The following is a 21,205-nucleotide window of genomic DNA, read 5'->3' as shown; positions in this document are numbered from 1 at the left end:
AATAACATAGGGAAAGCCAAGGCAACAGTCGAATTTCAGTCTGTACACTCTATGCTAGTTAGCCTTTTATTTTAACTTACAGCTACAAAGCTACAAAGTAAACACACAAATTGCTTTATCTCACCCCGAGTTTATTGTGGTCGTCCTCGAATTCCTCAGAGCTTTCATCCGACATTATTGTGAATGTCTTCAAAATTAGCTATTTAGTCTGAGAGGAGATGGAAAGGCTTGAAACCTAGCTTTAAAAAACGGAGGTTTTTTTTGTTTGTTTGTTTTTTTTGTTGTTAGTTTGCCGTTGTCATGACAACCAACAGTCGCACGTGACTATCTACACAGCCCTGTCTTCTCCATCTTATTTACCATTTTTTTCACGGATAATATTCGGTAAAAGTAGGAATTGTGGGTTTAGTAGGAAAGGAAGGAAAGGAAAAACATTTCCGAGTATTTTTCTTTAATAGATATGCTCAGTGATGACCTGACCAGGGTGCACCCTTCCTCTCACACGCTTTTCTCACCCATCAGAATAACAAGTTCCAGCTGTTCACCAGGGAAAGGCACCTGGTGTTTGAGTTCCCATGTTAACAATGAACCTCACAATATTAATGTGGATTTAGTGCGAGTCTACTGACTAATTTCTATCACGAAAATATGGAATTTCCCTTTCTTCACAATCTGCACTTTTGCTCTCTCACCAGCAGGGTGCAGCAGAGAGCCTTTTTAAACGATTTTATCTCTACTTAGGTTATCTTCAGTTTCCTGTGAAGAGCTGACTTTAAATTAACTACCTTTAACATTTTTAATATTCAGGTGACTGCAGTCAAGCTGATAGCTTCATCTTGTTATCAGCTCTGCTTGCTTGAAGCAGAACTCAAGCTTCTGAGTACCTTCTGTTCCTTGTGTCAGCAGAGGTTTTGCTCATTCATCACAAATAATAATATTAAAGAAAAAAAATAACTCCAGATGGTTGACTCTGTGCGTCATATGCCAGTGTTATTTTATGACTAAAAATAAATGCGATGTGTCACACAGTGGTACGGAGGAACAACACAAATGAGGAACTTGAAGACACACTTGTTGACTTTTCATGCTAAATGTCTGTTTTTACAGAGGCAGGCAATGACTCTTAACATAACTCAAGTCAGTTCAAAAGTACTTTCTTAATCCAAATGGAAAATCAATGCTGTTGTAACTCATATTATTAGGTTCTTCAAAGAGTTATTAGATGCCGATGGCTGTGGGCAGGATGGATCACCTGCAGCAGTCTGTACTACAGCATAACTGAAGAAGTTTCTGACTGAAGACACATTGTTGTTATATGACAGCTTCATGAAGAGGATGCTTGGTGAAGTCTCCAATGTTCTTCATTTTATGAAAAATCATTCCTTGCACAAGAGTCACCAGAGTTCCCAAGAACAGAACCAGTCTTTTTTATCAGGTCATAGTTTTTTGGGGCGGGGGTTGAGAGAGTTTCCCATATATTTTATAGAATTTTCTCTTTTAGGACACAATGAACTTACAAACAACAAACTTGAAATTGCAAACTTGCACTTATACACACTCACATTCACTCACACACCCACCATTCAAACTTGCATACATCATATTTAGTTCCAAAAATATACAAAACCCTTCAGATTAAGAAAGAGAAAATGAAAAGACAATGTATAAATAGAAGCTGTAGTCAAGGCATCCATTCAGGACACCCATTAATAAGCTCTGCCTTCAGTCCCTATGACGCTTATATATGGCTCCCAGAGGTTCTCAAAGTTGCCGATCTATGTTAGTTTTTCCAGTAGATTCCAATAGATCTCCTGGCTTGAAGAAGTCCATAGTCTATCAACTTAGTCTTCTACGATTGTTTAAATCCCATTGGGTATAGTCCAAGTATAGTGAGTTTAATCTCTAAAGGGACTTTTACATTAAACAATTCAGATAGACACCCGATAACATCCTTCAAAGATTTCTGTATTTTAAGACACGCCCACAGACAATGGAGAAGAGTTCCTTTTTACCAATAAGCATTTTGTGCAAGCATCTGGAATATCACTGGACATATAATGAAACCTAATTGGTGTTATGCATAGGTTCTCATAAGCCATTTATATATATCAGGTCAGAGTTGGGGTCCCAATGGCTAACTTTGAACTGCCTTGTTGGTGAAATGTGCAATACGAATAAACTTGATTGATTGATAATCTCCCCTTTTTACCACATATTTCACATTTTACCATATAAGACACTGGTAAGTCCCTTCATTTTTTTACTGAAGTAAATATGCAGCAAAATGTGCAATACAGAAAAACAAATATGTACATACACTGAATCAAATATTCAAATAAGTCAGAAGTGGGTTTGGATAAGAGTTCTGTTAAAAACTGTCTATTGAGTTGGACATGTAGACCATCCAGCTTACCATACAATTTCCTGTTACATCTTCCAAAATAAAATCTGGCAATATAACCTAGGTCAGCCATAAGGTAGTCCTTTGTGAACAGTAAAAGGCTATTTCTGCATCATTAAAAGGAAATTTACCAGGATGTATTTTTCTTAGGTCAATGCAATTGTGGGTTGAGTAGCAGAGAGCCCATGAAAAACTTGTCAAATCATTTCTGCAAACATGAAACAGCTTTTTCTGCTACTGACTCTTGTTTGGTGTTGTTTATTGGATTGGATCATTGAAGTTCGATGAAACAAGACATTTGGTATTTTCGTAATTCCTCCTTTCCAGAAGGACAGAATATTGGTTTTACTGTCCACAATGAAGAAAAGTGACCCGGAGAATGATGTCGCTACATTTTACACTGAGTCCAAAAGTTCATTTTTTCTCTTATCTGACTCAAGAAGCTTGTTTGAGATTTAGCCTGTGTCCACTCGAGTTGTAGCAAACTACAAACATAAATTTACATGGCTCTTTTGAAAGTACTTTCATTACTTATTGCATCTATCCCATGAATGTTGGATTTCTTGGATGTGTGACTAGTAATTGAGGACAGATTCTGATGTCCAGAGTTACCATGGGGCTGTTGGTTTCTCTTCTTACTGATTCTGCCAGGCAGCCTGCCAATTTAGGAGCATGGCCAAGCACTTCCAGTTTTCGAATAATGGATGGAACAGTGAATCATTAAATATTCAAAGGTTTAGTCACTATTTTATAACCTGAGCTTCTCTTGACATTTTTTTTATTTACTTGTCTGTTGGGTTTGATTTAGGGGGTATTGGGGTAACCTGGACTGAATAGAAATACACATCTTTTTTCTCAATCGTTTTCAGATGTATAGGTATCTATACACCTGAAAGAGGACACTGTCTTCAGAAAAAACGCGAAAAACGGTTAAATTTGGTCAGGTCAGATATGGATATTACTCTACGACTACGTTGGCAAACATAGTCGGTTACTTCGCTGTTTGTCTACGAAACAATTGCAGATTTTATTTTGAAAGCAAGCCACGCTAACTTCCGGTCGTTTGCTTTCACGCTACCGGCAGCTTCACAGCGGCGCGCGCGAGTCTTAACGGGGCTGGCAGACGGGCAGCTGGAGCAACAGAGCGATAATCGAGGGGCGTTCTGACAGGAGCAGCTGGAGGAGAAAACCCTGCTCACCTTCTTCCCACCAGCTTCACTCACATGTCGAGGACATCATTGGATAGCGTAGCCACCCGCACGTCTTTCTGAACATTTAAGTTTGTGTTCTTCGGAGCGAACCTGGAGGGGTGGAGAGAGTTCATCACTGGCCACAGCACCGCTGTTTAAGTGGGAAGTTTTGCTCCGGAGATGTCGGGCTCGTTCTGCAAAACTTTGTACCCGTTCAGCGGGGAGCAGCACCAGCAGGGACTGAGTTTCGAGGCCGGGGAGATTATTAAGGTGACCCAGGCTCTGCCTGGAGGATGGTGGGAAGGGGAGAAGGATGGAGCCAGGGGATGGTTCCCCTCTAGTTATGTGCAGGTTCTGGAGGTAAGCACTTTTATCTTTTTTAATTTGTTTCATTTGTGCTTTTCTTATTAATGAAAACGAGCTCAGTATTGCAAATCCAGCGACACAAAAACTTGTCTCACAGACTGAAGCGCTGGTAAATTGTTTTCCCGTGGTCTCTCTCTCTCTCTCTCTCTCTCTCTCTCTTTTATCAAATTAACTCCAACCTTTCCAACAATCTGCAGGCTAGGCCACTTCCTCATTCCAAACACATTCCAGGGATGTGCTCAGGTCTTTTCTCTCTCTCTGAATGCCCCCCAATAACCCCTGCTGTCCCCACCCCTCACACCCGATCTGATCCCCCAGGAAGGTTTGTGGGGATCTGCTGCAACCGAGGGAAGAAGGGAGAGGGGGGCTACTTCCAATCCTGGAGTAGTAAAACCCAAAACCAAAAAGTCACAGCAACATTTTAGAAGCTTTATTTATTATTTTTCTCATAGGATGAAAGGGATATTAAAACCTGGCTATAAGGGGCAAAAAATGACATACAAGTAAGTAAAATAGAAGAATAAAGGGAAATGTTATTCCATCACAGACCATTGAAATAATTTGTTCAGTTCCTTGAAGACAGTTTGAAGAACTGGATTTTTTTTTTCTGAATTTTCATCACATGTAACGTTGGGAGGCTTTTATTTTTAACAGTGCGTTTGAACTTTACCATCAAAGATGTAGTCTGGAAAATTCTAACATTGGATTTCAGTACTTTCCAATTGTGGATATGGCACTCAATATTCCACTGTTTACATTTTGTTTCCTTCCTTGCATACATTCTTCTGTCTGTAGAACGTCCCTTTGTCCTTTTGTTCGTCTGTCCTTCTATACCCGCTGTCCTTACTTTGCAGTCAGTGGTTAAAAGTGTGGTGTTGCTCTGTGTTTCGAAAGAATTGGGAAGAAAATCGTAATTCCTGCAGCCGTAACGGACGTAGAAACACTTTCTTACAAGAAGTACCAAAAAACGAAATTTGTGATGGCGAGCTTTCGCTTCTGAAGATACAGCCGTTCTGTCTGCAGTCAGAAAATTGTAAACGTGTGATGCACTGCTCTCCATTGCTGGTTATGGCAAGCAGGTCTGTCACAGTAAGCAATAAATCAATAAGTCACGTGATAAATGAAAACAAGCTCAATAATTTTCATTTGCATGACTTCATAACTCATCTTGTTATTTCTGTTCTTTTATTATTATTATCGTGATGATTTTAGCAGTATATTAACTTGAAAATGACCTCAACAAAACAATATTATTATTTATCGCAATAACTTCTGGGACAATTTATTGTCCATTAAAATTTGTTGTGACAAAAAATTACTACATAACATAAATAAATAAATACATTTACTTATGATTTTACTTATTAAAATTTGTCAGGTCCCCTACTTAATCTGCGTTAAAACCACAAATTTAACAGTGGAGCCATAGCCCCCTCTGGGCCCCCCTCAAGGTCACCACTGCTGGCCACCTTGTGTCTACTTTGGATTAGTTTTTTTGTTTTGGATGATAACAGTGGAGGAGCCAGTGACGCCACCCTTCACTCTGACAGTTTGCTATAACTTTATCACATTCCCCAGCCTGACTGGGAAGCGCTCCACACAAAACCCGTTCTCCTGGGCTCGCTCGTATGCAGACAAAACAAAATCCTTATCTTATCATTTGCTGAATGGAGCCAAATGGGACGGGGGCAGAGAGGGTCTTCCCTAAAGTGTTAAGATACACGGCATTCCCCGACCTGTGCAGGATCAGCTTGAACTCATCTGGGACTGGACTGATGCTTTGAAGTTTGGAGCTAGTTCTCTGTTCTCTCTCTGATCATTTCTGAATTTGACTGATTATCTGTGTACTTGCATCGGGGAAGAAAGAAAGAAAAAAAAAAAAGCTGCACAGAACATATTGAAGTGGTTCCTTATGAGCCCCTGGTATTAGAGGAACTGGACTCCATACTCGACGTGTTGACAATAAACACTCCCGTCGTCGTCGTTTCACATGTGCATCTGACTGGGAGTGTTTTGAATGCCTTTCTTGGTAACTTTTCTTTCATGGCATTGCGTGTCTCTCTTTGTGGTCAGGCTGGAGCTCTGGCATGTCCAAGTTGGAGTAAAAAAAAAAAAAAAAAAGCAAATATTTGTTGGTCTAAGCCATTCGACCCAGACCCTTCTGAAGTCTCCCTCTTAGTTTACAAAAGCTGCAAATGGAAGACATCTGGGGCTCGTATAATGACAGTAACGAGCAAGTAGAGTTATAGAGGGAAGCTGGATCCATCTTCACCAAATTTAGTGCTAAATTATGACCAACTCTTACTTGTAAAGATGCACTGATTAGACTTTTCTTATGATGCCAAATTCTTTTTTTTTTCTTCCTTCGAAGCCTGACCTTCCCGTTCCCATTTTGATTAATTTTAATTAACACTAATTAAACAAAGAAAATAAAACTGTCCTGCAATTATGAAGCAATAATGAGATTATCCGCCTTTATCCATTCAAGCATACATCCCTAACCTTGATTCATTCATGCAAACGTATGAGGGAGTGTTAGGGCAAACACCCTAAATTTTTACATTTCATTCCTTTTAATTGTGGAAAATGAACCTTATTTTTTTTTTTTTTTACAAATGTACGTCTTTTATTTCCCCCACTAACTGTGTGAAATTAATCTAGAAATATAGAAAATGTGTTTTTGTTTTTTATGGTAGAAATCTACTCTTCTGCAGCCACAGTATTATATTTTTTTCTTTTATCTACAGCCAGTCTAACACACTGTTGCACATATCTCAGTCTGTGATGAACTTATCACACACTTTCTTCACTTTTTTTGTTTTTTATTCGAGTCAAATGAAAAGTCCAGTCATGCAGCCCAGCCAGGCTGGACGTTTACAGTTCTGTCACTGCAAACCTTAACCTCACCTCTACCTCAGCGGTTTCCTGCTCTACTTTCTGTTTGAAGTGAACAGGACAAAGCAGGGAAAACGATCGATATCAGCTGCTTTTTACCGGGGCAGTGGTGAATGAGAGCGACTTCGGTGGATCAAAATGAGATAAATTTCAATGTTAGCTGAAAAGTTTCGCGGTCTGGAGTGCGTCTAAAAGTTCCGTGTTGTGGAAACTGCAGGATGGCACAGAGAAATGACTAATGGTGGAACCAAAAGCCACTTCTGCTTTTCCCCGTGGCGGGGTATTTTTGTTTCTCATCCCCACTGCTGCTTCAGGTTTCTGTAGTACTTTCACAATTACAGTTGATCGTTGGCTTGATGTGCGTCACTCGCACAGATGAAGGCTGGCATGGCTGGGACACCCAGCGGAGGGGAGAGGAGGGCGTGTGTGATGTGTCAGTTGTCAACCTTTAGGTTTGTGGTTTCCTACAACCAACTTCATTGTTCCAAGCAAAACAAACCATTGTCCATTTAATTGCCAGTGTAATGAAGAGCTTGAATAATACTATAATATTGTTTAATATTGGGTTCAAGCTCAAGTGATTTGATATTAATACACTGGATGTTTGCGTAGTAATAAAGTGTTTCAATCCAGTATTCTTGGGGTAGTAGTAACTAGTAGCCTACTTTCATCATGTTTATATTGTGGTGGTGTTTTCTTGTCCCCTCCTCCTGACTTATACCTTTTGTAAACTGAAATCATTTCGATCTTTGTAGCCTATTTGCTAACTGTTGCTCTAGCTGAAGGATACACATGATGGCAGGTGTGGATCCGAAATGAAAAGCGTTGAAACTGAATATTGATGGTGGAAAAAGTTCAGAAACAAATTACGTTGATCACATAATCTGGCAAACATGCTGCACAAATTATCTTTCCATGCAGTGTATTTTTTTTAAAAGTAATTAGCAAAGAGATTAACAAATGTGAACAGAATCTTATAATCTTTAAAATATAATTTCAGAGGAGGGATACAAAGTTCATGGATCTTGTTTGCTTTTTTTTTATTATTATTTGATAAGAGGCCTGAAATGAAACCCAGTGTGACCAGCAGGGTCAGAAGGAGGCCAGGAGGATATTATGTTTCTTAGGAGACGGTGACACCAAGCATCCAGAGCCATATGACAGTGATTCATTCCAGAGCTTTGCTTATTATGGTCCACAGCTCATCTAATGAGGAAGAAGGAAAAAAAAAAAAAAAAAACCCCGAAATGAGTTGAAACAGTAATGATGACTTATGTTTTTATGCCTAATAACTTCCTGAAGGTTTCGTCCAAAACACAGAGAGCGCTTTTATCAGCAGACACACACTCTTTATTTAATCACTCAGTCAACCTGCTCGGCTGCAGGTAATTTGCCAGCCTCCCTGCGGTGATTGGACCTGTCAGGACTATTTCAAGCCTCTCTCTAACCGTGTTGTTGTTTGTGTGTCGGCCTCAGGAGTGATGTCCTATAACTGTGTTTTGTCTTCATGTTAATCTGCTTCGGTGACCCTTAAATCACTACCAGTGTCTGATGTGTTTTCACTAGAGCATATTTAACCTGTCTTATAACGCAACAAAGTGTGTTAAGTCTGTATAGACAGAAGTTTCTTAAGAATTACTCTTTTTTTTTTTGGCACCTTGACAAATCCATCCCAATCATAGCAATGAAGTTGAACTTAATTGAAGCGCTGTAAGAATATTTTCCCAGTGTCTAGGTGGGAAAATAGTGCCCTATTGTCTAGGTGAACATATTTTAGATCAAGTAAAGGGTTGGTCATGGCATGAAAAGTCGAATGTTTGTAAGGTGAAACAAAGACTTGATCTGCTTACAAACTGCCTTGGGCACAGTACACTCAACCAGATGTAGTTGCTGTTCCACCATAGTAAGTGCTAATAGGTGAAGCAGGTCCAGCCAGTGACAGCAGTATGCTAAAACCACTAAAAAATTTGTGATGGCCTTCATTCTAAAAAGGCTTTTAAGGGCTAAACCTGTAAGGCAATTGACCCATTCATCCATTGTTTTACCCATTGTCTGGAATGCTATTTGCTACCAAAACTCATTGCTACAATGAGTTAAGTAATGCATTTCAAATTCCACACATCTTTGTTTGTAATCGTAGCACAGAAAGTAATTTTCTTCTCCATCAAATGGTTGACATGTAATTATTATTACTTTTTTTAAATTTTTATTTCTGATGTTTTAAATTAACATAATATAAGTTATGTTTCCCATGCCTGAATAAAGCTACCCAAATTAAAAATTGGATTTTTCCAAATGTATTAAGTGTAGAGTCATACTGCAGTCTGAACGCAGCACTTACCAAGGATTGCAGCCCATATCTACAGTAGATTCTGGCTTGGGAGTGTCTTTTTAAAAAGGGGAGTGACGGGACGCCCTGCAGAGGTCTTTGTTTGAGGCCATCCGCAAAATGACTGTCACCGGGTCGCTGGCTTTAACAATTGTATTACATTCTTTCAGAGCTCTGGGGCCACAACATGACATTTCCATAAGAAACCAGGGCTCCCTAAGAAATGTTGTTGCCGTATCAACATGAGCAGTTAACATGTAATGGAAGCCATCTGGAGGGGGATCCTTCCTCCCCCGCTTCACCACAGCAATGCCTTCATTTGGCTGAGAGTCTTAGTGCTTGTTTCTTACTGTTGGAGTTTCGATCATTTCTGAATTCAAAGTCAGTTTGTTGGTGTTGTAACCAGGAATGGCCTGCGATGAGATCCCTTCATGTTCACAGAAGTAACACAGAAACCTGAAGCACCTTGATTGTCCATCACAGCCAAATTTCTCTTAATTGTACTAAAGCATCTGACTTTTGTTTCAGTGACATAGGAAGGGATGATGCCACAGCGAAATAACCCCCCTCTCACCACTTTACTAACATTTGACACTGTAGCACTCGTGATTTAATCACTAGGCAATCCAGGATGCCACAGAATTTTCCGACTTCACAACAAAGCAGCTCTAAAAAGCCGCTAAGGATACAGAATCAACACCACCATGACCGAAATATTGCAGTTCTCACTTCGGGATGCTGGATGCTTAAAACTCACAGTAATACTATCAGCACCACTTGCTGTCTGATTAATTCAGATTTTTTTTTCCACCATGGAGCATTGAAATGTATTTCATGTGGTATTCTCTACATGAGACAGCAATGCCATGAAAAAGTAAAGTTCCCTGTCATGACTCAGAACACTGTGAATTCCACACCAATGATTTCTGTGTACATGCATTATTCGGAACAGAAACCCACTTCATTTCTTCAACTTTAAACCCAAATAACAAAATTGCAGAGTATAATAATAGAATGTATCAGAATATTTTAGCAGGTTTGAAAGCAAAACCGTTTTAAAGCTTTTGCGTATCTTGTTTTCTCCAATCTAGATCTTATCCTAGATTTTTGTTTGCCTCTAAATCTCTAAATTTAACTGGCATCTTGTATTGCAGCATCACTGCTTCTGTTCTCTTTGAATTCCTTTCTCATTATGTTACCTGTAGCCAAGGGAACTACAATAAGCACTCTGCAACAAGTGGCAAATTTGCGAGCCCTTTCCATCTCTCTAGTGGCTCTCCCGCTGGAGAGTCAGCCGTTATGAAACAGCGGGCGGTGGCAGGCTTGTAGCCGGGGTTTGGATGGCTCTGGGTTTCATCCCTGCAGAGGAACGCCTGAGGTCACATCACTGCTGCGCAGCCTCCAGCACACAGCCAGGTGTTTCCCCTCCATGCTGGAAAACTAACACCACCACCGCCACCATCCCACCGTGCTGATGTCATCCAGAAACACAGTCATTTGGTTTCGCGGAACATATTCGGAGTGGAAGTGTGAAATATCAGCTTTAATGGTTGTGAAGTGCTGACTGTGAGGCCCAGATAAACCACAATCTGGTGTTTGTTTTTCACGAGGAGAAATAGATTTGTGGATTTTTGCACGTCTATTCCATCTATTCGTGGAACCGCCAGGTAGTGCAGAAATAAAGCTTTGCTACGTAGCAACGGTCAAAACAGACAGCTTGTTCAACACGACCGCTGGTTGTCCCTGCAGCTTAGAAAGAAACTATTGAGATAACGAGGCAGAATTTGAGGGCTAATTTAAGCCTTCATCACTGCAGCTTGACTGTACACCAGAATACATTCAGAGTAATTACTGTTATTTTTAACTCTGGCTTCTTCCAGGTTTTAGTCACCATAACCGAAAGAGTTCAGCCAAAATCCTCTGAATTACTCCTCTGTTGATTCTTGCAGTCTGCAGGGATTCATGAGAACGGTCCAAACGAAAATACTGTGGTTCCTTTTTTAAATCCTCTTGTAATGCTTGTGTGCTAAGTTCAGTTCTTTAAATAGAAGTGTTTTTATTTCTATGAACGTCCATTAAGTGACTTGAATTATGAGTAAACCACAAGAGCCAAACCAGATGATTAGCTCTTTGTTTTTTTGCTGAAGGAAAGAGCAGGAATAAAATCTGTGAACAGAAACTGTCAAAAGCTTGAAAGTTAAGCATTAAGTTACACAGACAGAAAAAATATGAATAATTTTCAAGAAACAAGGAAAAAGTTTCTGATATTGATTCGTGAATTCAAGCACAATCTGGAAAGTACGGAAAATTTAAAGGGAGTTGTGAGTTATAGGGAAGAATGAAAAACAATACAGAAAAATACAGACGTGTATTTTGAGACTTCATTCCCTTTCCTGTTGTCCATCCGTCCATCAGTTTATTCATCCATCCCTCTCGATGTCTCTGTTATGAATTCATATTTTTTAATCTATGCATAATTGCATTGCTCAGAATTTTGCAGAGGAAATTTAGGATTGGAAATGTGTTGTACAGAAAATAAAGAACACATTTCCCCCAATATCCCTTTCCTCCACAACACTCCCTCATTGCTCCCAACAATTCAAGAGAGTATCTTGATCATAAGGGAAATGTAGTATCTCCACTGTGCTTTGTTTTCTGCATTAGCGTATTCCCCTAATGGGATTTACCTTGAAAACCTCCCAAAGGTTTTCAAGGCTGACTCCTCTCTTAAAACTATGCTGAAGGAACTTGTTTTACTCTCTGTCTCTAAGGCTGAGCCTGGCTTAGAACCATCTACACTTTACCGATGTATATTCTGGGTCCCGCCCCTTTTGACATAAGAATAGCAAAGTGTTGCGATTCACTGGTGAATTGAGAGCTCTGGTGTTCGGTGTTTTTTCACCAAGACAGTTGAAAGCAGCACCCACAATCCTGCAGATGATGCCCCAGTTCATCCATCTCATGCTGTCTTAGTCTCACAAGAAAACAAGACTCAGAGACAGTAGATCATCATTTATAAAATGCCAGTTTGTGAAGTCCTTGTCTTGTTCAGAAAGGTTGCATCAGCTGCTCACTTTGAGAAAAAACTCTGTCTTGAAGAGTCATGGGACTGCAGATGATGGTGGAGAATCCAACTCCCTTTAAACACCGCCACAGAATCAGCCTCTGGAAGGGAGACCATATGCCCTAACCTTGCTGGGGTGTTGGCAAAGAAAGTTCATGTTTGTTTTTATGACTGAGGGGGGAAAGAAATTTAAACATGACTTGGCCATAATCTGTTAATTCCCTATTAACGCTACAGACAGAACCATTGTTGTCTCAAGTAATCTGTGTTTAGTTACTTTGGAGATCAGCCAATAGCTTGCAAAGTAAGGTTTCCAAACAGAGCTATCTTATTAAGACCGATGGGTGGCACTCCTTTAGTTTCCACATGCTGACTCTCTGTGTATTTGGGGAGGGGGTTGTGATTGCTCTGTGCGTCTCAGCTGTAATTTTTCAGCTTGGCCTTTGCCTTCCTACGCAATTCCGCTCAATTCTCATCTAACCTCATTTCTTCACCTGGGATTTCTCCCTTTGAGCTTGATTTCTCACAATGAATTTCAACCCGGCCTGTCAGCAAACAGAAGGAGGAGTTGTGAATGATGACGTTGATTGTCTTGCAATGTTTTTGAACGGTAGTCTGCCTGTGGTCGTAGATTGCCAATGGTAGCGTAGGAAGCGAATAAAGCCATTTAGTCCATGTTGGTCACGCTTCCAAATATTGAGCAATTAAAGATGGAGCAGGAGGAACATTTTATTCCTGAAAAACATTTCGTTTAGCTGGCACTTCTCTCTTTGCAGTGGGGGATGGTTGTTCGTAGCGCATAGCTTCCTTCGCAACCGACCAGGTCAATTACATTCATCACGGGCAAGCATTAGTGGTTGGGTAAAATTAAATCCAACTGTTTAAAACTTCCACAGAGTCCTCATCTCCCAAAAGTAATTAAAAACTTAGAACAAAGAGTTGAGTTTTACCAGACCTTTTAAAACTTATGCATATCTTTATTTGAGTAGCTGACCCTTGTTTGCTCCGGATGCTGCCGTTCATCTGCCAAACTGCCTCCTATTGGTGGAATATTTGAAACTTCAGAACTTTCCACAAGCTTAATAACAAGAGACCAATTGATTTAGGTTGGGGAACTCCAAGTTAGTTGGGAATAAAAACACAATCAGTCGTATTGTTCTTTGTAAAGTGGTATAAATCTACCTTCCGACATTTCCCAACTGAGTATACACAGTCCCAACCACCGGCATGTGTTTTCATCCGTTTCATCAGGCCTGTTTGGAGAAGAATAAATCACACCTGTAGCTTAGAGTCAAACTGACTCATAGAAACTTCTGAGCAGCTAGATTAGCAAAATTCCTTCTGACTAGACATGTGAAACACTTAGGATATCCTTGTGTCCATTGGGAAATCTGTTGTTTGCTGTGCAGCGGCAGATGAGGTTCCACAATTCCAGTGGAGAGCAGAACTGGGCTGACATGCTACCATATCTGATCCTGGGAACATATCTGATCCAGATAAGGTTTCGTTCTCAGGAGAGCGCACTGTGTGCGTGCGACCCTAGGTCAGCGCCGGTCACGTTATGTACGGCGGACGCGCAAAGGAGTCTCAGAGAGACTGGCAAGGCTTGTGAGATTCACATAAACTCTGAGGGGGTGGGATGAGACAGAGCAAGCTTTGTTAGCTGCAGTCAAACATTTAAACACACACACACACACTCATAGTCAACAATGACAGTTTGTGCGAGCATATGTACAGTATCCATGTGTGGCTGAGTGCATGCCTGAACACGCATGTGCATCCCTTCTGCTCTGTGAGTGCCTGAAGTGTCTAGGTCTGGAGAATGCGGCTCTGGTTCAGGCTCCCACATTTGCCCCTGAACCAAAACAACATCTCCTCGATAAAGATACGCTCCCCGTCCCTCTGCCTGACTCCGTCCTTCACTTGAGGAATGTCTCGCTCTCTCACTCCTCCTCCTCCGCTTGTCGCTCCAGCCGTATCCCAGGCGCATTTTTCCACCGTGCTCCAACAGTACATGTGAGAAACATCTCCCCTCAGAGTGGGGTTAGGAGGTCAGTGTTACAGTCTCGCCCTGAGGAAGATTGATAACAGCAGCGATACGAACCGTTGGTCCAAAGAATTTGTTGGCAAATCCTTGTGTGAGCACATCTTTTGTTTATCGAGAGATTTAACACGTTTTCTGCTGATGCCGGTGCATTTTTTTTTCAGTGGGAGTTAAAGAAAAGTTTGATAAAGCTCTGGAAATATGAAGAAATGTCACAAAATGAGACATTTTGTCTCATTTTAGGGACTCTATGAGGACATTTCTTATGACCTTTACAACTCTTGGAGATGTAAAAGAATAATCTGTTGTGCCACGTTTTGTTTTTTGATTGGAAGTTCCCAATGTCTTGTTCTTTTTTCGGTGGTATGAAGCAAATGCTCTTGACCCTGTCAGAGTGTGGTTCTTTTCATCTTGGCTGCTTTCTTATGCCTTGCCATGCTACATTTTGGTACTTGCATAGAAACAGCGATGTTAAAGTGATGGATATGATTCAAATGAGACGGTTCTTAAATATGGCTGCAAAGAAAAGCCATTTTTAGGCTGCCCTGGCTTTGCATAAGTGCATGATGGTGTGTTACTGATTGGACAAAGATCACATTTTTGAGGTTCATGATTGCTTAAATATTCTGGAGGATCTTGCCCTGGGGGTCATTTTTTGAATGCCATCTCCTAATGGATTGATCATTTTGCCAATACAAAACACATTTCCTTTCTGAAAGAGACATAATGGAGAGTCTTCATTGCTTGAACTCATTGACTTTTTCTTCAAGAACTTCATTTGGCAATCTAGATTTAAAGGGTATCTTTTGATCAAGTAACCCATCCATCAGAGCTCTGTAAGCTGTGACCCGGCCCTAACCTTTGGGTGATGGTGTCGAATCAACATTTGTGCAGCATCAGCAGCATGCGTGTGAGCATCCAGTAACCCAGGACGTGACACCGTGTGTCCCAGAAAGGGAAGGTGGAGGTATTTACTGGAGAATAATAGGAAACAGACACTTCCTGTGTCTGTCATACCTCTGTTTCCAGAACCCTCTGACATGTTAAACTGGGAGAAGGAGCCACCTGGTGTTCTGCTGCTGTTTCTTTCGAAACCCCCAACTACAGATGCCCTCCCACCCTCTGTTTACGTCTCACCGTGGAACAGGCTTCTGTGCGCTTGCTTGCGGCTGTTTACAGCTCCGCTCCAGTATGTATACAGCTGGACGTTTGTTTGCCTTTTCCTCAGGATCTGCCCCTCAGTTTACAGCGTAAGACCTCTGATCTCTGTAGCAAAAGGCACGGCCAGAGATTCTGTTCAAACTCACAGCAAGCAACATGCCATCCAACTATTGTTGTGGCAGTGTACGGTATCAGGTTTGCATCTTTTGTTGCCTTCTCTGGAACTTTATCTGTTGTCGCTGGTGGAGAACAATAAAACATCACTTGGCTGCGAACATCAGCCTTCAACTCTTGACTCAGACTGTTCGATTTCACCGGCTGTTTCTTTAGGATTCTTTGCCTCATTTTCCAGTCTTTTATAGCCTATTTATACCTCCATTCGTCTACTTTTGACCAGGTTTAGTAGTGCTGCATCCATCACTACGTGTAAATCAATGTTGATCCAAAACATAAAAAATGTTTTTCCTTTCCTTATTAAAAGAAAGACATCCGGTTTGCAAATCCTTTTGGTCTTGATTGAAAAATAGTCTTTTGTTTTTGCAACAATAAGAACAGGAGTTGGGTAGCTTTTCATTTAAAAACTCAGGTCTTATTCACCATGGGATTAATGGAGAAGAGACTACATTGTTTTTCATTTTTATTTATTTAATCATTATTTTACCAGGTAGTTTGTTTGAGATGAAGTCTCTTTTTCGAGGGCGACCTGCCTAAGAGGCAAGCGCTTGTTCAGTACACAGAACAATAATTAATAGGTACAGACAATTAAAGTATCATACAATCCACTACAAATACACACAAAATAAAAACTGCTAAATATATTAATACCTCATAAAATATTTTAGGAATAGTATTTACACTCTTCAGTTTAACAGCTTTCCAAGAAGAGTTTCAGATTTCAATTTGTTGGAGTATTTGTGACTTGTTGCAAATTATTCCAGGACCAATGTGCAGCATAAGATAAAGCTTTTTCTTTTTTTTTTATCAGTTTCTGAGCACAATTTTACTCTAAGTCTCCATTTGTATCAACTGCCTGTGCTGAATTGTAGTTGGAGGAGCGCACAAAATCAGTCCAAGGGCCGCGATTGCTCCTCACGCTGCACGTTTGACACCCTCGCTTTAGTTTTGTGCTCCACTTGCAAATAATAAAAGCCTTTTTGGAGTTGGTGCCTCAGCTGGCTGTGTGTGCCAATATGAGATAGTACAGAAAACAATTAAACCGTTTTGTTTTAGGTTATTTTTTGGTGCATATTTTGCAGTGTTTAAATTTCTGACTTTTCATTGTCTCTCTGTGTCATTCACCTGTTACGAAAAATGAAAACAAAAAAACCCCTCTTTTTTCACAAGTTCCCATCACGAATGATGCACTCATTTCGCCAAGAGTCAGGAGGTACTGAGTCACTCGGGTCCTAAATCCTGTTCAGTAATCCTGATGAAACTCTGGCCGCCCCTACACAAGAAAGTGAGTGGGTGAATTACAACAACCATGTGATCTCAGACGGCGTCCATGGCGACAGTGAGTCACCGTTTCAGCCCGTCCAGCGATCAGTCCAATGAAACCCCCACCGCCTGGATTCATCAAATACACAATCTGGAGTCAAACGCTTCTTTTTTTGACTCTTTGGTAATCGGGTTACAGTGTAGCTCATCCGGTTATGTTTGAACTTCCCTTTAATGACTGTGAAGTGGGAACAAGCGGAGTACTTCCCGTAGGCTGCAGCGGAGTGTCAGAGTCCAGGTAAAAGGTGAAGTGGGTGCTTTAGTTCAACACCGGCTCCTTCCTCCTCCAGCCTCAGCGCGAAGCCGGCTGTCTGCTTGAATCCATATTCTGAGGGAATTTAACAAATTGCGCTCAGTTTTCCAGGCGGAGAGCCAGCGTCACTGAAACAGACAGACCACGAGATATTTTGTTTTCCATAATAAGCGATGTTGCATGTTTTTTCCTTTTTTTTTTTTTTTTTAACATGTGGGAAATGTCTGTTATTTAGGGAAGAAAGTCCCCGCCTCTGTTTACAATCCCAGGATGATGAGGAATGCATCGGGCCGCTTCTGTTAGGCATCGTGAATATTACAGATACTCTTCAGCTGCAGATCTGTATGCGAGTCTGGTAGAAATTATTTCAAGATTTATGCAGGTGCACCTTGCGGCACCTGTTATTAATGCTGCATTTGGTTTTTAGTAGAAAGTCTGAAATTCTCAACTTTTAGTTTGAGAGAAAAATATTAAAATCATCATGAGTTATTTTTTTCTAGCAATGCTGTCCTAAATTAATTTTTTACTGTTAATGTAGAAGAAAAATGTGCAATATTGCAAACAAATAACATCAAAACAGTTTTGACTTTGTTTATAATTTACAGTCAAGTCTCGTTAATATCCAGTTGAGTTCAATAAATTACAATATGCGATCCAAATGGGCTCACTTGTCAGAGAGTGAATGTACCATTTGAAGATAATCTTTTAGCAGGTATTAAAAACACTTAAGGCCACACATTAAAAAAAAAAAATTATTACTCCGATATCACGTTCTGATCTTTATTGTTTTATTCACCAGTTTAAAACTTTAAAAATCATTGTAAATGGTTTCAAAACATGAGTTTGTTATGAGTTTGTTACTTGGTGCATTGAGTTCTTGAGCTGTTTAATGGTATTCAAACTTATTGAACATGACTGCATATACAAAAAACATCAAAGGTAAGAAGATGGAAGTACAACAGATTGATTATGTATTTTTTTGCTCCAGACAGGAGGATATCTGGATGAGATGTTTTAGAAACTAACAGAAGAACAAAAGTGGTCTGAGTCAGAAAGGTCTGGGTCTGCATGTAGGAATTCATCATCATGACTCTGTCAGACTAGACCGGTTGACACGTGGAAGGCTGAAGCTTTCCTCGCCTTTTGACTTCAGACGCTCTAATGAAGGCTTTCAAGCTTGTCCAGAAAACGAGGCACTAATGATCCCTTTCACTGCCTTTTATTACTGTTGACACACAGCAGAAGTATTCATGTCCCTTCAGCCTTTGTCACGTTGCAAACAAACGTCAGTGTGTCGTGTTGGATTTTTATCTGACGGATCAAGCCAAAGTAGCGCCTAATTGTGCTGCGGAAGGAAAATTGTACAGGAGTTTTGAAATTTTTACAGTTGGACATAGGAAAAAAATGTGGTGTGTATTTGTATTTAGTACTTCTTTTGTAGAAGTAAAAGCTGCAGGAATTTTGGGGTGTCTTTATCAACTTTGCACTTCTAGAGAGCGAATTTTGTAACCAAAAATTCATCAGCATTAACTTTGGTCAACAGAGTTTTAGGAGCATGCTAAGAAAATAAAGTGATAAAATTACAAGAGTAAAACAGAAATAATATGAGAATAAAGTCATAATGCTACGACTTTATTTATTTCAACTTTGTTCTCGTATAACTTTATTCCTGTAATCTTCATTTTTGTAATATTACGACTTTATTTTTGTTTATATTGTTTCAACTTTATTCTCATAATATGACCTCATTCTCAAGATACTATGATTTTATTTTTGTATGTCTTCTTGAAATATTATGACTTTATTCTCATAATATTGTGAGAATATTACTGTAATCATAACAGCACTGTTCTCGATAATATGCTTGTTAATAATCTGAGTTTATTATCGTAATATTTGGCTTTATTCTTGTAATTTCATGATTTTATTCTGGTAATTTTATTTTTTCATTCATTTTTTTCCTTAGAACGATCCTTATACTCCGTCATAAAATTGACCAGAGAACCTTGTTCCAAATGTGTAAAGCTTAATGTGTTACCATGGTGACCTAAAAAGTCTTCAGAGGAAAAGCAACAAAGTAGATGACTATTGACTAACGAAGAGAATATAACTGCTCATTTGTTATGTCTGGAAATAACTTAATTAAAACAGCTTGTAATCTTCTTGCTCAGATAAAAGGCTTCTTAGGTTTCACGATGTCCTGTCTTTAAGTTGACAGCAGTAATGACTGATGCATGTTCAATTAAAAGTTCATCCGTCGAACGGTAACGCGGGTGCGGCAGCAGTGTTTGTTGCGGTCGACGTGAGTCGCCGCGTTCCGTGCCAGCGGCGATTCAGCCGGGCTGCGAATGTGCAGCCGAAGGCAGTCTGCGGTCCGGAATGCGAACCATCTGGAACGGTGCATTATTTACCGTCGCATATGTGAGGGAAAAGAAGCGCCTGCAAGTTCCCTCTCACTTCACACCGCAAGGTGTTCCCATTCTCTCACTCATGCCAGGCGCAGGTTTTGATTATGTTGAGGAGGGTTTCATTTTGGATTCCTCTTTTTTTTTTTTCTTCTTTTTTTTTTTTTGTTGGTGCCGTTGCAGTGCAGAAGTAATTATAAACTGCCTCCATGTCCCAGATTTTCTTTATGTTCTCCAGCAATGCTGAACTCAAGCAGCCCACTGCCATCTGCCTCCGCCTGCTTCTGTTCAGCTCAGAGAAAAAGAAATACTTTGGTATCAGTTCACTGATGACAAACAAGTGCCCAGAAACATGCCAGCTGGGAAATAGCCAAGAAGAGAAAGACAATCAAGAGTCTTTTATTGCCTTGATCCTGAACATTTTCTTCTCCACCCCGTTGTTTAGTTCTTCCTATTTCTTTACAAAAATATGGACTGGTAAAAACTCTTAGTCAGCCCCATGTCATGAGTTCTGTTACTTGATAATCCAAATGTAGACAGTAATTCTCATCAAGGTGAGTTGATTCATAGAATTAATGGCAGGGATAGACGACTGAGGGACAGTGAATAGTACACACAGAACACAACACAACACTAGAATGAATGGTAATCAAAAGACAACAGAGAGAACACTGAATCTGAAGATCAGGGAAACGCTAAGGCTGCATTCACACCAGCCCTGTTTAGTCTGTTTGCTTAGAAAGTCTGGTTTGGTTGGGAAGGTGTGGATGCGCAATCGAATGCTGATATGGGCCAAAAGAACAAATTCTGGTCTTGGTTCTTTTGATGCTAACTCTGGTGCGGTTCGAATGCATATGCGGATGCAAGCCTTCCTGCTTTTGGAGGAATTGGACTATGTAGCGTTGGGTAAATATATACAACCAAAACAAACGCAAGACTCCAACATTAGCTGGAGAAATGGCTCATGATCTTTTTCCATAGACAAGAGAGAAATCTTACAACCGCTAAAACCACCAGCAGACTGCGATTCCAGTCCCCAATCAAACCGAGTCTGCCAGATAATCCAGTGTGAAAACCCCTTAGTGACCAGAAAACTGGGTTTCAAATGGAGAAATGAGATACCTATGGAACCCCAATGCCTTGCAAGCCAAAATAATTTCAACACAAACTCAAAGTACCACAGGACATGGCAGACCCCGTTTCCCAAAGGGTAGACTCCAGATCCCTTGATCAGTCCATAACACCTAAAACGTCCTGAACCAGTGAGGGCTTTGGAGGGAGTTCTTAAAAAGTCCAAAGAATAAAATGAGAACTCCTTCCAAACTGTCCAAGAAGCAAAGTTTGTTCTTCTTGGACAGTTTGGAAGGACTTCATAAAACCAAAGTCCAACAAATACTGGCTAAGAAGCAAAGAGTTTGTGAGGCTTGCCTGTAGGCCACATGAACTATGTCAGAGGTCAGCTCAGAGGTCACGGGAGCCAGTGATGGAGGATCTCCAGAGATCAGTCTGAAAGTTGCCAGAGCTCACAAAACAAAATCAATGTGGGAATCAATCAATGAACGTATTTCTTACATTCCACCAGAAAAAAAAGAACCAAACA

The 21,205-nt window shown here is 40.3% G+C and overlaps 2 protein-coding genes across 2 annotated transcripts in view; one reads left to right on the top strand and one right to left on the bottom strand.

Annotated features, from left to right (window-relative positions):
- rsph1 (radial spoke head component 1) overlaps window positions 1-278 on the bottom strand; it is a 3,810-nt gene extending 3,532 nt beyond the window's left edge. The window contains exon 1 of the mRNA XM_007561502.2: window positions 125-278. Within this exon, the coding sequence (XP_007561564.1) occupies window positions 125-175 (51 nt within the window). The 5' untranslated portion in view covers window positions 176-278. The remainder of the gene's footprint in view (window positions 1-124) is intronic.
- The window catches only part of gas7b (growth arrest-specific 7b), a 69,967-nt gene that overhangs the window by 8,945 nt on the left and 39,817 nt on the right, over window positions 1-21,205 (top strand). Inside the window, exon 2 of the mRNA XM_007561473.2 lies at window positions 3,525-3,951. Coding sequence (XP_007561535.1) covers window positions 3,772-3,951 — 180 coding nt within the window. The 5' untranslated portion in view covers window positions 3,525-3,771. The remainder of the gene's footprint in view (window positions 1-3,524; window positions 3,952-21,205) is intronic.

This window comes from Poecilia formosa, unplaced genomic scaffold (genome assembly GCF_000485575.1).
Source record: "Poecilia formosa unplaced genomic scaffold, Poecilia_formosa-5.1.2 Scaffold4, whole genome shotgun sequence".
NCBI classification, from domain to species: domain Eukaryota; kingdom Metazoa; phylum Chordata; class Actinopteri; order Cyprinodontiformes; family Poeciliidae; genus Poecilia; species Poecilia formosa.
Note: the sequence above shows the minus strand (reverse complement) of the source record. Positions and strands in the feature narration are given on the sequence as shown.